The 17734-nt window shown below is 42.5% G+C and overlaps 3 protein-coding genes and 1 pseudogene across 4 annotated transcripts in view; 2 read left to right on the top strand and 2 right to left on the bottom strand.

The window, feature by feature from the left end:
• The window catches only part of LOC126942097 (placental protein 13-like), a 42697-nt gene extending 33644 nt beyond the window's left edge, over positions 1-9053 (bottom strand). The window contains exon 1 of one of the 2 annotated variants that reach the window (XM_050769323.1): positions 8992-9053. The gene's annotated coding sequence lies outside the window, so the exon portion shown is untranslated. Of the gene's footprint in view, positions 1-6540; positions 7067-8991 lie in introns of those variants that run through there. The other variant, XM_050769322.1, reaches the window with a different exon arrangement.
• Positions 1-17734, bottom strand: part of LOC126942075 (endogenous retrovirus group K member 21 Gag polyprotein-like) — a 129349-nt pseudogene that overhangs the window by 51660 nt on the left and 59955 nt on the right.
• LOC126942104 (glycine cleavage system H protein, mitochondrial-like) overlaps positions 1-17734 on the top strand; it is a 290077-nt gene that overhangs the window by 238170 nt on the left and 34173 nt on the right. The window lies entirely within an intron of this gene.
• Positions 8097-13134, top strand: LOC126941714 (galactoside-binding soluble lectin 13-like). Its single transcript, XM_050768375.1, is given in 4 exon segments — positions 8097-8273; positions 10247-10323; positions 10825-11035; positions 12873-13134. Coding segments are annotated over 4 exon segments (582 nt in total). The 3' UTR covers positions 12990-13134.

The following is a 17734-nucleotide window of genomic DNA, read 5'->3' as shown; positions in this document are numbered from 1 at the left end:
CTTTGTGGACTAGAGACCCTGAGACTACGGAATCTGAGATGCTTGTGGAGTGTAGGGTGTAGACCCTGAACCAGTGTAACCCTCTGTGAGTGTGTGATGGTGTCTGGTAAGAGTGAACTCTGCTGAGATGATGTGACTTTAGTTAGGAGGTGGATGGCCCACCAGAGTGAGTGGGTGTGTGAGTGAGTGTTAAGGGTGTGCATGCTTTGTCTTCATGACTGTGAAGTGAGTGTGTGTGAGCACAGCCCAAGTGCTTGAGCATCTTTATATGCATGGTGAGCAGGTGTATGTGACTGTGGGTGTGTGTGCTGGGATGTGACTGGGTGTTGAACTGGGAGCATGCATGTAGCCTTGCACCATTGGCTCTATCAGGTGAGGGCTGCTCTCATCTGTCTATCACACATCTGGGATCCAGCTATACCCTCTCCTTTCTCTTGGTGTCCATGTCAATCAAAGTTTCAGAGATACTGTTGTCCTGCAGATTCCAGAAGAAAGCATGCATGCATGTGCATATGAAGGTTCCTCCCCACAGAGCAGCTCCTCTGATGCAGCAGCTGTGCATCCTCCCATGTGTGTCAATGTGGATCCTGGGTGGCAGAACTGGTGGGGATTTGGCAATTGGGAGTTACTGAGAACTCATGTTCAATCATTCTTGAGAGCAGAATGAACGATCTGTAGGTGTCTCTTCCCAGTAAGTGTGAGGAAGAGGAATGCAGACTATGGGGGTGATGTTTCCTCAGGTGGGGTCTGCACAGAGTGACCACCAGCTTCTGCCTCCCAGCCTCAAGTCTCTTCCTGTCCCTCATCACAGTCTGTCCTTCCCATAGTAGGACAGGAGGATGGGCAGATCCTGGCTTGCTATCAAGGAACATTGCAGGCCCTGGTTTCAAGGACTGGATCACCCAAACAAGGAAGGAACAGGTATAGCCTCAGTTAAGACACAGCTTACCATGCATAGTAATAAGAAAAATGTCTGGGTCCACTGGCTCATGCCTGTAATCTCACCACTTTGGGAAGCCAAGATGGGAGGATAACTTGAGGCCAAAAGTTTGAGACAAGCCCGAGCATTATAGTGAGACCCTGTCAAAAACTTTAAATATCAGATGGGCACAGTGTTGGGCACTATCATCCCAGCTACTTAGGAGGCAGAGTGGGGAGGATCTCGCAGCCCAGGAGTTCAAGGCTTGAGTGAGCTATGATTGCACCATTGTACGTCCACCTGGATGACAGACCAAGACCCAGTCTCAAAAAAACGCAAAAATCAGCTACTGGTAGTCATTGTAGAAATCAATCATTGCCTCCAGTTATGTCCCTGGCCCAAACTGTCCATGTGTGCAACTACTGGGGCTGTGCTGTCAGCAATGTGTGCCCCTTCTAGGAAGGACGTTCATTGTCCGTGATGATTGTGATGCATGTCATCCACGCACAGGTGTTTCCTGTTCTTTTATCATTTCCCTCTGTCTTTCAACAACTATTATTTCTCACCAGATTGAATTTCTAAATTCTGACATCCTCACATCTTGTTTGCACAGTTTCAGAGTGAAAATGAATGCAGTTTAGAGTTCCATGGAGACTCTCCCTTTCTTCTAGGTCACCTCAACAGGCTCTACACATGGCAGGGATTAAGGTAAAAGTTTTACATATATTAACTCATCTATTACTGAGAACACCCTACAAAATAAACATTGCTGATAATTCTTCTTGTCCTAGGAAAACTGAGGCAGGGAGAGTTCAAGTAATAAATCTAAAATGGCACTGCTAGTAAGAGGCAAAATGAAGACTGGAATTCAGGCATCCTGTCTCCTGAACCCTTGCCCTTACCTATGGGTTCTCCATTTCTTCAGGAATACAGGGCCCTGACTGTGGTAGGATGAAGGTAGGGAAGCTTCAGAGTCTGTCCTTTGATCTCTCAGATATATCTGTTACAGGAGGTGCCACTTTCACAGCTGTGTCCTTAACCATTGGTTCTTATATCACAATTAGAGGGACACCAGTCCTCCCTTTCATGTGAATTCTCCATGGTCCAAGAGTAGGGTGGAGAAGAAGGGAGAATATTTGCTCAAGGGGTGACCTCATGTGTGAGTGATATGGAAACGTCTAGTTGACAAGATGGAGGCACGATGCACGTGGAGGTCCTGGAGACCCTCCAGCTCCAGGCAAGAAACCTACAGTGGCTGCACTGTGGGCTAGTCATGGGGCCTTATGTAGAAGGTCACTCAGGTGTTGGGGCTGTGGCTCTTTGTCAAGGGCATAGAATTTTCAGGGAGTAGACAACTCTTTTTTTTTTTATACTTTAAGTTCTAGGGTACATGTGCATAACGTGCAGCTTTGTTACATATGTATACTTGTGCCATGTTGGTGTGCTGCACCCATCAACTCGTCAGCACCCATCAACTCGTCATTTACATCAGGTATAACTCCCAATGCAATCTCTCCCCCCTCCCCCCTCCCCATGATAGGCCCCGGTGTGTGATGTTCCCCTTCCCGAGTCCAAGCGATCTCATTGTTCAGTTCCCACCTATGAGTGAGAACATGCGGTGTTTGGTTTTCTGTTCTTGCGATAGTTTGCTGAGAATGATGGCTTCCAGCTGCATCCATGTCCCTACAAAGGATACAAACTCATCCTTTTTTATGGCTGCATAGTATTCCATGGTGTATATGTGCCACATTTTCTTAATCCAGTGTGTCACTGATGGACATTTGGGTTGATTCCAAGTCTTTGCTATTGTGAATAGTGCTGCAATAAACATACGTGTGTGTGTGTCTTTATAGCAGCATGATTTATAATCCTTTGGGTATATACCAGTAATGGGATGGCTGGGTCATATGGTACTTCTAGTTCTAGATCCTTGAGGAATCGCCATACTGTTTTCCATAATGGTTGAACTAGTTTACAATCCCACCAACAGTGTAAAAGTGTTCCTATTTCTCCACATCCTCTCCAGCACCTGTTGTTTCCTGACTTTTTAATGATTGCCATTCTAACTGGTGTGAGATGGTATCTCATTGTGGTTTTGATTTGCATTTCTCTGATGGCCAGTGATGATGAGCATTTTTTCATGTGTCTGTTGGCTGTATGAATGTCTTCTTTTGAGAAATGTCTGTTCATATCCTTTGCCCACTTTTTGATGGGTTTTTTTTTCTTGTAAATTTGAGTTCTTTGTAGGTTCTGGATATTAGCCCTTTGTCAGATGAGTAGATTGCAAAAATTTTCTCCCATTCTGTAGGTTGCCTGTTCACTCTGATGGTAGTTTCTTTTGCTGTGCAGAAGCTCTTTAGTTTAATTAGATCCCATTTGTCAATTTTGGCTTTTGCTGCCGTTGCTTTTGGTGTTTTAGACATGAAGTCTTTGCCCATGCCTATGTCCTGAATGGTACTACCTAGGTTTTCTTCTAGGATTTTTATGGTATTAGGTCTAACATTTAAGTCTCTAATCCATCTTGAATTAATTTTCGTATAAGGAGTAAGGAAAGGATCCAGTTTCAGCTTTCTACTTATGGCTAGCCAATTTTCCCAGCACCATTTATTAAATAGGGAATCCTTTCCCCATTTCTTGTTTCTCTCAGGTTTGTCAAAGATCGGATGGCTGTAGATGTGTGGTATTATTTCTGAGGACTCTGTTCTGTTCCATTCGTCTATATCTCTGTTTTGGTAGCAGTACCGTGCTGTTTTGGTTACTGTAGCCTTGTAGTATAGTTTGAAGTCAGGTAGCGTGATGCCTCTACCTTTGTTCTTTTTACTTAGGATTGTCTTGGCAATGCGGACTCTTTTTTGGTTCCATATGAACTTTAAAGCAGTTTTTTCCAATTCTGTGAAGAAAGTCATTGGTAGCTTGATGGGGATGGCATTGAATCTATAAATAACCTTGGGCAGTATGGCCATTTTCACGATATTGATTCTTCCTATCCATGAGCATGGTATGTTCTTCCATTTGTTTGTGTCCTCTTTTATTTCACTGAGCAGTGGTTTGTAGTTCTCCTTGAAGAGGTCCTTTACATCCCTTGTAAGTTGGATTCCTAGGTATTTTATTCTCTTTGAAGCAATTGTGAATGGAAGTTCATTCATGATTTGGCTCTCTGTTTGTCTATTACTGATGTATAAGAATGCTTGTGATTTTTGCACATTAATTTTGTATCCTGTGAATTTGCTGAAGTTTCTTATCGGCTTAAGAAGATTTTGGGCTAAGATGATGGGGTTTTCTAAATATACAATCATGTCATCTGCAAACAGGGACAATTTGACTTCTTCTTTTCCTAACTGAATACCCTTGATTTCTTTCTCTTGCCTGATTGCCCTAGCCAGAACTTCCAACACTATGTTGAATAGGAGTGGTGAGAGAGGGCATCCCTGTCTTGTGCCAGTTTTCAAAGGGAATTTTTCCAGTTTTTGCCCATTCAGTATGATATTGGCTGTGGGTTTGTCATAAATAGCTCTTATTATTTTAAGATACGTTCCATCAATACCGAATTTATTGAGCGTTTTTAGCATGAAGGGCTGTTGAATTTTGTCAAAGGCCTTTTTTGGATCTATTGAGATAATCATGTGGTTTTTGTCTTTGGTTCTGTTTATATGCTGGATTACGTTTATTGATTTGTGTATGTTGAACCAGCCTTGCATCCCAGGGATGAAGCCCACTTGATCATGGTGGATAAGCTTTTTGATGTGCTGCTGGATCTGGTTTGCCAGTATTTTATTGAGGATTTTTGCATTGATGTTCATCAGGGATATCGGTCTAAAATTCTCTTTTTTTGTTATGTCTCTGCCAGGCTTTGGTATCAGGATGATGTTGGCCTCATAAAATGAGTTAGGGAGGATTCCCTCTTTTTCTATTGATTGGAATAGTTTCAGAAGGAATGGTACCAGCTCCTCCTTGTACCTCTGGTAGAATTCGGCTGTGAATCCATCTGGTCCTGGACTTTTTTTGGTTGGTAGGCTATTAATTATTGCCTCAATTTCAGAGCCTGCTATTGGTCTATTCAGGGATTCAGCTTCTTCCTGGTTTAGTCTTGGGAGAGTGTAAGTGTCCAGGAAATTATCCATTTCTTCTAGATTTTCTAGTTTATTTGCGTAGAGGTGTTTATAGTATTCTCTGATGGTAGTTTGTATTTCTGTGGGGTCAGTGGTGATATCCCCTTTATCATTCAGCTCACACGGGTCATCTGTTACACTCATTTTTATCTCAGATAATACCTTTTGCTCATGGTGGGCAGGACGAAATCTCAGATACAAAGAGATGACATAGAGTTCAGGGACTAATGTTCGACAAAAAATTTTTGAATTGCCTCTGGAGACCTACTCAACATCATTTTCATTGGCCGGGCGCAGTGGCTCAAGCCTGTAATCCCAGCACTTTGGGAGGCCGAGACGGGCGGATCACGAGGTTAGGAGATCGAGACCATCCTGGCGAACACGGTGAAACCCCGTCTCTACTAAAAAAAATACAAAAAACTAGCCAGGCATGGTGGCGGCGCCTGTAGTCCCAGCTACTCGGGAGGCTGAGTCAGGAGAATGGCGGGAACCCGGGGGGCGGAGCTTGCAGTGAGCTGAGATCCGGCCACTGCACTCCAGCCCGGGCGACAGAGCCAGACTCCGTCTCAAAAAAAAAAAAAAAAAAAAAAAAATATACAGATGCAACGCTATTTGTATCAAACTATGAATGACATTCTTCACAGAATTAGAGGAAATACCATTTTAAAATTCACACGGAATCAAAAAAAAAAAAAAAAAAAAAGCCAAATAACCAAGGCAATTCTAAGCAAAAAGAACAAAACTGGAGGCATCAAATTACCCAACTTCAAAATGTACTACAAGGCTACAGTAACTAAAACAGCATGGTATTGGTATGAAAACAGACACACAGACCAATGGAACAGATTGGAGAGCCCGAAATAAGGCTACACACTTACAACCATCTGATCTTTGACAAAGCTGACCAAACAAGCAATGGAAAAAGGACTCCCTATCCAAGAAATGGTGCTGGGAGAACTGGCTAACCATATACAGAAGACTGAAACTGGACCACTTCTTTACACCATATACAAAAGATGGATTAAAGACTTAAATGTAAAACCCAAAACTATGAAGACCCTGGAAGACAACCTACACAATACCATGCAGGACATAGGCATGAGCAAAGATTTCATGATGAAGATGTCAAAGGCAGTTAGGAGAAAATCAAAAATTGACAAACAGAATCTAATTAAACTAAAGAGCTTCGCACAGTGAAGGAAACTATCAAGAGAGTAAAGAGACAGCCTAAAGAATGGGAGAAAATATTTTCGAACTATGTATCTGAAGAAGGTCTAATATCTGGGCGTCTATAAGAAATGTCAACAACTTTACAAGAAAGAAACAAACAAACCCATAAAAAAGTGGGTAAAGAACTCAACACAGTGGCTCATGCCTGTAATCCCAGAACTTCAGGCAACCAAGGCTGGTGGATCACTTGAGTCCAGGAATTTGAGAACAGGCTGGGTAACATGGCAAAAACCTATCTCTACCAAAAATGGAAAAAAATTAGCCTAGCATGGTAACACGCACCTGTAGTCCCAGCTACTCAGGAGACTGAGCTGAGAAAAATCACCTGAGCCTAGGAGCCAGAGGTTAGAGTGAGTCAAGATGGTGCCACATCACTCCAACCTGAGCGTCAGAGTGAGACCTGTTTTAAAACAAAAAAGGTGAGCAAAGGACAAGAACAGACACTTTTCAAAAGTAAACATACAGGTGGCCAACAAGCATATAAAAAAGCTCAATATCACTGAACATTAGAGAAATGCAAATCAAAACCACAATGAGATACCATCTCACACCAGTCAGAATGGCTGTTATTAAAAAGTCAAAAAAGAACAGGTGCTGGCAAGGTTGTGGAGAAAAGGGAGAACTCAAACATTGTTGGTGGCAGTGTAAATTAGTTAACCCATTGTGGAAAGCAGTGTGGTGATTCCTCAAAGAGCTAACAACAGAACTACCGTTCAACCCAGCAATCCCACCACTGGGTGTATACCCAGAAGAATAGAAATCATTCTGCCATAAAGACATAGGCACATGAATGTTCATTGCAACACTATGAACAAGAGCAAAGACACGGAATGAACACAAATGCCAATCAACGACAGATTGGATACAGAAAATGTGGTACATGTACACAATGGAATACTATGCGGTCCTAAAAAAGAATGATATTATGTCTTTTGCAGAAACATGGATGGAGCTGGAGGCCATTATTGTTAGCAAACTAATGCAGGAACAGGAAACCAAATACTGCATGTTCTCACTTATCAGTGTGAACTAAATGATGAGACTCATGGACATCAAGAGGGAAATAACACACACTGGGGCCTACTGGAGAGTGGAGGGTGAAAGGTGGGAGAGGGGCAAAAAAAAAAACTCTTGAGTACTACACTTAGTACCCAGATGAAGAAATCATATGTACCACAAACCCCATGACACGAGTGTACCTGCATATGTACCCCTGAACCTAAAATAAAAGGAAAGAAAAATCAAACAAAAGCCATAATCTCACCTTCCTCCCACAATCTGCAGGAGAAACAGTATCTCTGAAACTTTTATTTGCATGAACACCAAGAGAAAGGGAAGGTATAGCTAGAGTCCAGGTGTGTGACAGTCAGGTAAGAGTGGCCCTCACCTGGCACAGCCAAGCAGCCTAGTGTGGAATAGGTTCATGCAAGAAATTTATCTACTTCTCTCCACAGAGTCACTGCTCTACCAGAACATTTAAAAGCAGACAGAATCATTACCTTCTAGAGCAAATGTATTTCCCCAAAATCTCCAACTTTTTTTTAGCCATTGTACAAATTGGGAAAATGTACACCTTCTGGGTATATTCTGCATAGGTGAGAAAAGACTTGAGAGGCATAAAGGCTGGGCTTTACAACCACTATCCGTCACTCCATCATCCTTATCTATGCATTTCCCTCGTAACCCAACCCACAGCCTGGTACCTCCCCCACTGTCATTTCCGCTGCATTACAGACACAGACCTGCAAACAGCTATGGTTGTGACTGAATTTCTTCTTGACACCTAAGCCTTTCTCAAGTTGCAAGGAAAGCTTGCTGGGAGGAGCTTGGAATCTGGAATGAAGCCAGAGAGCAAGGCTGAAGTGAGTCATTTAAATGCTGCAACTCAGAGATTCACTCAGAAGACTGGACTCAATTCTGAAGGTCGCCCAGAAGGAGAGAACAATGTCCTCTTTACCTGTGAGTTGAAAAGGCAGAGCCTTCAAAAATTTCGTGTCACAGAAACCAAGAAGGAAGTGGGAGATTTTCTGAGAAGAAAATATGAGCATTTCTCCTGTGAATGCTTTACTCAGAGTTAATGATGTGTGGAATAGAAACCCTGAGGCTATGCTATCTGTGACACTTGTGGGGCTTCGGGTGTGGACCCTGGACCAGTGTGACCCTCTATGAGCATGAGGTGATGTCTGATGAGAGTAAACTCTGCTGAGATGATGTGACTTTAAGTGGGAGGTGGATGACCCCCCAGGATGAGCACGTGTGTGAATGGAGAGTAAGGGAGTCAGTGGGCTTTGTTTCCTGTCTATGATGTGAATATGTGTGTGAGCACAGCCAGACCAGTGCATGAGCATCGTTATGTGCACAGTGAGCAGGTGTGTGTGACTCAGTGAGTGGCATGGCTCTGTGTGACTCTGTGTGTGTGTGTGTGTGTGTGTGCTGGGATGTGACTGTGTGTTGAAGTAGGATCATGCATGTGGCTTTCTGCACACGTGAATGTTTCTCCCCACACAGCAGCACCTCTGATGTGAATCCCAGGTGGCTTAACTGGTGGGGATCTTGGGGATTGTGAGTTACCAAGGACTTGTTTCAGATCACTTATGAGAGCAGAATGTATGGTCAGTAGATGTCTCTTCCCAGTAAGAGTGGGGAAGAGGAATGCAGACTATGAGGGCGATGGTTTCTCAGGTGGGGTCTGCACAGAGTGACCACTGTTCTTGTCTTCCAGGCTCAGCTTACCTGTCCCCAGTCCATCCAGTTCTTCCCATTGTGGGACAGCAGGGTGTGCAGATACTGGTTTGCTAGGAAAGGACATTAGAGGCCATGGTTTCAGAGACTGAATCACGTAAAGTATCCACTGTAAGCTCTATCTGAACTGAGACTAAACTTGTTCTCCACCCGTGAAAGAACAAGTTAAGTCTCAGTTCAGAAGGAGCTTATGGTGGATATTACTCAATCAAGCAGCTGGGTTCACTGACTCATGGCTATAATCCCACCAATTTTGGAGGCAAAGATGAGAGGATAACTTGAGGCCAGAAGTTTGAGACCTGTTTGGGCATCATAGTGAGACCCTTTCTTTAAAAAACTTTAAATATTCGACTGGCAGAGTGGCAGGCACCTTTCTCCCCAGCTATTCAAGAGGGGGCAGATGTGTGAGGATCACTGCAGCCTAGGAGTTTGAGGTTTCAGTGAACCATGATTGCACCCCTGCATGTCAGCTTGGGCGACAGAGCAAGAACCTATCTCAAAAGTACAGAAAAATCATCTCAACCACTTGTAGTCATCGTAGAAATCAATCGTTCCCTCCAGTCACATCCCTGACCCACAGGCTTCATTTGTGCAAGTACTGGGGCCGTGCTATCAGCAATGTGTGCCCCTTCTGGGAAGGACGTCCATTTCCCTTGATGATTGCGATGCATTTGCCTCCCACACCCAAGGGTTTCCTGTTCTTTCATCATTTCTCTTTCAACAAGTGTTGTTTCCCACTGGAGTGAATGTTTACATTCTTACATTTACAAGTCCTATTTTAATTTTCAGAGTTGAGAATGAAGGCAGGTCAGTGTTTCAGGAGGACTCCCCGGTTCTGTTAGGTCACCCCTAAGAGGCCCTACACATGCCAGGGATTAGGGTAACACTTTTACATGTATTAACTCTCTATTACGGAAAACATCCTACAAAGTAGAAATTCCTGATCATTCTCCTTGTCCTAGGGAAAATGGGGATGGAAGAGTTCAAGTAACAAATCTAAGATTGCACTGCTAGTAAAAGGCAGAATGACGACCGGAATCCAGGCATCCTGGCTCCTGAACGCTTATTCTCAACTATGGGTCCACCATATCTTCAGGAATATGGGGCCCTGACTGTGGTAGGCTGAAAGGGGAGAGTCCACAGAGCCTCCCTTTCATCTCTAACCTCCTGCACTATGGGAATATGTTTCAGGAGGGGAGACTGCACCTGACCCTGCACCTCTCACTTACTCTCAATACTCTGGCAGGTGCCATACAAACTGCCTGTGTCTTTGTCTGTTGGTTCCTGCGTGATAATCAAAGGGACACCAATCGACTCTTTTATGTGAGTACTCCATGGTCCAATGGAGGGGTTGGAGAAGAAGGGAGAATATTTGCTGAGGGCTTGACCTTATGTGTAGGTGATGTGGAAATGTCTAGCTGGCAGGATGGAAGCCCCATACAGGTGCCGGTCCTTGGAGTCCCTCCAGCACCAGGCATGAGACCTGTAGCAACTGCATGTGGGCCAGCCACAGGGCCTAGGGAAGGAGGACACTCAGTGGGTTGGGGCTGTGGCTCTTTATCAAGGGGCATCGAATTTTCAGGGAATAAACAAGTCATAGGCCCAGGTCAGCGACTGTGACTCAGTTTTCATCTGGGGATGAGGAGCACAGAATCTCCCTGCTGGGGGCACGAGGAGCTGAAGCATCCCCACAGGGACCTGGCCATCAGTATTATCAGGGAGACATTTTCCCCAAGTAAAGGGGGGAAGGGATTTGTGTGTATGTCTAGTGTGTGTCTGCACAAGGGAGGGACCTGCCCAACATTCTGCATGCTTTGCCCTCAGCAACGACCCACAGCTGCAGGTGGATTTCTACACTGACATGGATGAGGACTCAGATATTGCCTTCCGTTTCCGAGTGCACTTTGGCAATCACGTGGTCATGAACAGGCGTGAGTTTGGGATATAGATGTTGGAGGAGACAACAGATTATGTGCCCTTTGAGGATGGCAAACAGTTTGAGCTGTGCATCTATGTGCATTACAATGAGTACGAGGTGAGCATCCCAGGAGCTCCCAGCACCCAGACTTTGTGGGTTCCCAAAACGGGAGGCAGCTCTCATTGACCTGGCCTGAGCAGTCCCTCGGCATCCATCTCCCATAACTACTCCTGCCCCTGGTTTTCATCACAGAACACCCCCTGCTTGCAGTGCCATCCTCAGCTCTATCCCAAATCTGACCAATGTCAAGGTCAGCTCACCTGACATTTCCCCCAAAGTTGAGAATCTCCTCTGTCTTTTCACATAGTGCTCATTTCTACTTATGCCATTATTTAAATTTTCATTTAGTTGAGTGAATACAATATACTTCAGAAAAAAAAAAAAGATTTAAAAAAAGTTGTTTAAATCAGTCAAAAATTAAGTCTTTGTCTCATTTTGGGGCCCGAATTCTACTCATAGGAAAAACACTATCAGAGCTCTGCTTTCGTTCAAAGAGGGTTTTTTTGTTTGTTTATTTGTTTGTTTGTTTTCTTGAGACAGAGTCTCATTTTGTCGTCCAGGTTGGAGTGCAGTGGCATGATCTCAGCTCACTGCAACCTCCACCTCCAGGATCCAAACAATAATCTTGACTCAGCCTCCCTAGTAGCTGGGACTACAGGTGCGTGCCAGCACACCTGGCTAATTTTTGTATTTTTAGGGGAGACGGGGGTTTACCACTTTGGCCAGGCTGGTCTTGAACTCCCAACCTCAAGTTATCTGCCCAACTCGGTCTCTCAATATACTGGGATTACAGGCTTAAGCCACTGTGCCTAGCCCTTCAGAGGAATTTTTTTGCTTATGGAAGCATATAGATATGTCTATGATTTCATTTGTTTTTAAGCAAATCCTGGTATAAGTTGCTCTACACATTACGCTTCAGGAACTAAGTTGATTTGTTGCCAAAGAATATATCTCGAAGACATTGTCAATCTATGATGCTGCTTCAGATTTTAAAGACTGCATAATATTGCATTAAAAAGTTTACCCAAAATTGTTGAACCTGGCCCTTTTGGGGGCATTAAATTTCTTTCCAGTATTTTGCTCTCACAAATGATGCTGTATTAAGTTTTCTAATCAATCCTTTTGTCATTACCAACCTCCCAATACTTTTACTAGAAGATAATTACAAAAAAATGAAAATACTGGCTTTAAAAATGTGTGCATTTCAAATTTGAAAAATTAATACTAATAAGGTGACTTTCTCCATAGCCTCAATATAAAGAATATATCCATACTTCCTGGCTTTCTCTAACGAGTAGACCAAAACATTCACATCTTATTCAGATTCAAGCGAGGGATCTTTTCCTATGCTTAGAAGTTGTTGAAGGTAATATCCTGTTTTACAAGAACTGTTCTCCTTTCATTCTATAAGAACACTGGGTTTACTTCTTTGCCACTAATACGTCAGATGTAGGTTACTCCAAAGAGAAACTGTGCCATCAGTAGTGAAAAGCAATCACAGTTCATGGAACTGAAAAGTATGCATTTCAATGAACATGGCCTAGCACTAACCCTGTGGCAGGTGCTGTGTGAGATGCAGGGTCTCAAGTTCCTGAGACACAGTCCCTGGCAACGGGTAACTTCCAGGTTAGAAGGGAGGCTGAGTAAGCAGAGACTTTGTGACACAGAGTTTAGAACTTCACTAGAGGAATGAGAGGAAACATTAGAAATAAAATCAGCTACTGTCTCAAATAGGCACAAAATGTCATCTGTAAACAGAAGTGTATCTAATACGTTAACTTGCATAACGAGGGGTTTTCTTGGGGAATGTTATTGGTACTAGGGCAGAGTGGAGAGGAGGCTGAAAACTGGTTTGGTGGCATGCTGTCTTTCTGATGCATTTTTCCTCTTGTAGATAAAGGTCAATGGCATACGCATTTATGGCTTTGTCCATCGAATCCCGCCATCATTTGTGAAGATGATGCAAGTGTCCAGAGATGTCTCCCTGACCTCAATGTGTGTCTGCAATTGAGGGAGATGATCACACTCCCTCATGTGAAGAATCCCTCTTGTTGAAGAATCCCTCTTTCTACCTGACCATGGGATTCCCAGAGCCTGCTAACAGAATAATTCCTCCTCACAATTTCCCCTCCACTTGGTCATTAAAACAGCACGAAAACTCACATGATTTGGTTCTTGCTTTAAGAGGGGGAAAGAGGATGTGGTCATCCCCAAGGGGGACCAGGGCATTCTATGGGAGGCATCAGGAAATCAAAGGGGATAAACCTTCCTGTGACAAAGGGAGTGAGTGACAAGGTCCCTGGAATGTCTGAGAAGACATTAGAAACAGCATCCTTCTATAGCACGTAGTTGACATCAGACAGTCTGAACTAAAACACTTACCCAATCTCAAATGACTCACGGCACTTACATGTTAGGTAGCTGTTTACAGCCACACAGGTGTACGTGGTGGCTTTGGGGGAAATCTGTAACTTGAGGAAAATTATGTAAAATTTCTTAATTTTTTCCATTGTTCTCAGGATGCTTACTGTGTATGAACACTGTGCCTGGCTTTGTGTGGGCTGCTACGAAGGAACTGGAAAAAAAAAGATGACAAGTTTTGCATGTGAAGTTTTCAACCCAAGTAATAGTTTAGAGAATCACTGGAGCCCAGTGATTTCCCTTAAAGAATCCCAATTATTCTTATTTTCAAATATTTGAAGATGGTTTCACTTTATGTGTGGAGAATCCAGGGGTTTCTCTTTGGAAATAAATGGTCATGATTTGAGATCAGAGAACACACAGATTATTATTGGAATAGACACAAGTCATGTACATTGACACAGTGAGCAGACCCTTATTTGCTGCTTTTCCAGCGATGAATTGCAGCACAGCAAACCTCACAACACATATTGGCTAAAAGCAATCATTTATTTTTATCTCTCCCAGCTTCACAGGTTTACTGAACTTAAGTGAGTGGTAAATCATGTGACGGGAGTCACGTTTTCTGAGAGATCTTTGAGGCTGGGATTTCAGAGGATGCTTCACTCATGTCCAACTCAACACCAGGACTGGGTGAACACCTAGAAGCTGGTGAGCTATCTCCTTCACTACCTCACCTTCCCATTCATGACACTGATTTCCTTAAATCATGAGAGTCTCATGGTTCTGGGACTTAATAAATGGTGACTGGCTTTCACCAAAGAAAGCCTTCCAAAAGGCTCATGGAGAAGGTGTATGGCATCATAGGACCTACCTTTGAATGGCAGACAGTGTCACTTCTATGGCTTTACATTGATCAATATGAGTCAAACAGACAGCCCTAATCAGAAGGAGAGGACTCCACAAGCTGTGGTTATTGTGACTGTAGTCATGAGGAGCCATCTTTGGCAACTAGTTCCACTCACAACTACTTCCTGCATACCAAAAACACTAACCCTGTAAGAAATTTCTGAAGGCATTACAATTATAAAAACAGGCTCAGAGTAAAGGGCAATATCTTATCTGATCAGGATGTGGTGTCTATGATGTGACTACAAATTATCCCTTGCAATCTCCCACAACATGTGCACCAAAGGGACACAAAATCTGCTTTATACAAATCAAAGAAGACTGAAAGAGACAGGAAAAATGCAATCAACACATATATTTTAGAGGGGCAAAATGAAATACACAGCAATCCATATTTTTACTGAAACCAACCAGACACCTATTTTCATTTTCTCCGGGAATGTTTCTCTGTAGCACTTGTCCTCACCCTCCATTCTCAGCTTCTGGAGTTCCTACCAAGATGGTAGAATGACAGCCCTTTTCCCACTACAAGAGCTGTGATTATCTACCGCATAGCATGTATGAAAAACCACTTACAAGAAGAGAAACAATATATCACCTAAAAATCAATGAAACCAGAATGAAGAGAGTCCCACCAAACAGCCTCTTTGTTTGCAAGAACGATCTCAGGTGTCATTTTCTCTCCCCATGTTCATTGCAACAGTTTCTGCAACTCCAGCCTCTCTCATGGGTACGCCTCTCTCCTCACCCCTCATTTAACCTAACATCCAGACACTCTGAGGTGCCAACGCACAGTGAATGACACTCTTCATGCCTCTCTTCCTTGTTTCATTCCAGGATGGAATAAAATTCCCTGCCCTCTCACTGGAAACTCTTGTGTTCTGATGAAGTACACTCTCCTCATTACACCTTCCCTGTCACAGTCTTGATCACTTCTCTTTTTGATAATGGATCATAGACCCTATCACCAGCATGGAATTCATTTCTTGTGGAATTATACAGTTTGTGCTCTGAGAGGATGAAACCTATCCTGGAACCCCTGGCTTCCTGAGCAGAAAATGACTTGGAGTTTATATCTACTTGCTGCTTGCCTGGCATCCATTTTATTTGAATAACCAACAGAGACCTAAATTCCAGCCCTGTTAGGCAAACACACAGTGACTGCCCTTTCTTGAATGATATTCACCAGCTCAGTGCACTTCCTATGGGCCATTCATTACATTCATTTTTATTCAGCTACTACTCTGTGCTCATGGTAGCCAGGAATGATATCTCAGATACAGAGATGACATAGAGTCCAGGGCCAACGTTCAAACTAACAATTTTTTAATTGCCTCTGGAAACCTATTCAACATCTTTCTTCATCCTGCTCAATCCAAATTCATGATCTTCTCCCAGCAAACAGGGCATTGCTCAAGAAGGAGAAAGCCATTTCTGAACTCTAAAGCTTCCTCATCTCAAACATCTTTTGGTCTTCCCAGTTATTGCTAAAGCTCCTAAAGAATAAATATACTCTGTGATAATATTGCCCTTGATGTCCAATTCCCACAGCATTGCTATTCCTCTGGGATGCCATCTGTGGTACTACTAAACATTGGTGTATGTGGGCCTCTATTTGCAAGTGAGGGGCCAAGAAGTTGGAATAAAAGAGAAATTTAAAATTTTTTCCTCAATTTATTTTTACTATTTTTATTTTAAGTTCAAGTGTACATGTGCAAATTTGTTATATAGGTAAATCCCTTGTCATGGGTGTTAGTTGCACAGATTATTTCATCACCCAGGTACTAAACAAAGTACCCAATAGTTATTTTTTCTGCTCTTCTCTCTTTTCCCACCCTCCACTCTCAAGTAGACCCGTTTGTGTTGTTCCCTTCTTTGTGTTTATGAGTTCTCATCATTTAGCTCCCACTTATAAGTGAGAACATACAGTATTTTTTTTCTGGCCCTGCATTAGTTTGCTAAGGATAATGGCCTCTAGCTCCACCTATGTTCCCGCAAAAGACATGACCTTGTTCTTTTTATGGCTGCATGGTATTCCATGGTGTATATGTACCACATTTTCTATATTCAGTCAGTCATTAATGAACATTTAGGTTGATTCCATGTCTTTGCTATTGTGAACAGTGCTGCAGTGAACACTCGTGTGCATGTGTCTTTATGGTAGAATAATTTGTATTCTAATATTTATATGTATTTTTGTTTCAATAATTTGTGGGATCCAGGTGGTTTTTGATTACATGGTTACATTCTTTAGTGGTGATTTTTGAGACTTTGCTGCACCCATCACCTAAGCAGTGTACACCGTACCCAATATGTAACATTTTATCTGTCACCCCTCCCACCCTTCCTTCGAGTCTCCAAAGTTCATTATATCATTTTAATGCCTTTGCATCCTCATGCTTTAGCTCCCACTTATGAATGAGAACATACAGCATCTGAGTTTTTATTCCTGAGTTGCTTTACTTAGAATAATGACCTCCAGTTGTATCCAACTTGCTGCAATGGCCATTATTTCATTCTGCTTTACAGTTGAGTAGTGTTCCATGGTGCATATTTACCACATGTTCTTTCTCCACTTATTGATCCATGGGTGTATATACATATACACATACACACATATATATACACACACACACATATATGTATATATGTGTGTATATATACACATATATACATAATATACACATATATACATATATGTATGTGTATATATACGTTATATACACATACGTATATATACACATATAAATCCTATATATAGATAGATAGATATCTCACAGTTTCTTTATCCACTCATTGATTGATGGGCATTTGTATTGGTTCCATGATTTTGCTACTATAAATTGTGCCACAATAAACATGCGTGTGCAAGGATCCCGTTTGAATATTGACTTCTTTTCCTCTGGGTAGATACCCAGTAGTGGGATTGCTGGATCAAATTGTAGTTCTACTTTTAGTTCTTTAAAGAATCTCCACACCGTTTTCCATAGCAACTATACTTATTTACATTCCCACCATCAGTATAGAAGTGTTCCCTCATCACTGCATCCATGCCAACATCTACTGTTTTTTGTTTGTTTGTTTGGTTGGTTGGTTGGTGGGTGGGTGGGTTGATTGGTTGGTTGTTTATTATGACCATTCTTGCAGGAGTGAGGTGATATCGCATTGTGGTTTTGATTTGCATTTCCATAATGATTAGTGATGCTGAGCATTTTTTCATGTGTTGTTTGGCCATTTGTATATCTTCTCTTGAGAATTCTCTATTCATGTCTTTAGCCCATTTGTCAATGGGATTGTTTGGTTTTTTTTTTTCCTGCTGATTTGTTTGAGTTCTTTGTATATTCTGGATATTAGTCTTTTGTCGATGCATAGTTTGTAAGTTTTTTTTTCCCACTCTGTGAGTGGTCTGTTTATTCTGCTGATCATTTCTTTTACTGTACAGAAGATTTTTAGTTTAGTTAGGTCTCATTTACTTATCTTTGTTGC

This window comes from Macaca thibetana, chromosome 19 (assembly GCF_024542745.1).
Source record: "Macaca thibetana thibetana isolate TM-01 chromosome 19, ASM2454274v1, whole genome shotgun sequence".
In the NCBI taxonomy this organism is placed as follows: domain Eukaryota; kingdom Metazoa; phylum Chordata; class Mammalia; order Primates; family Cercopithecidae; genus Macaca; species Macaca thibetana.
The sequence above is the reverse complement of the archived record's forward strand: the minus strand, read 5'-3'. Positions and strand labels throughout refer to the sequence as shown.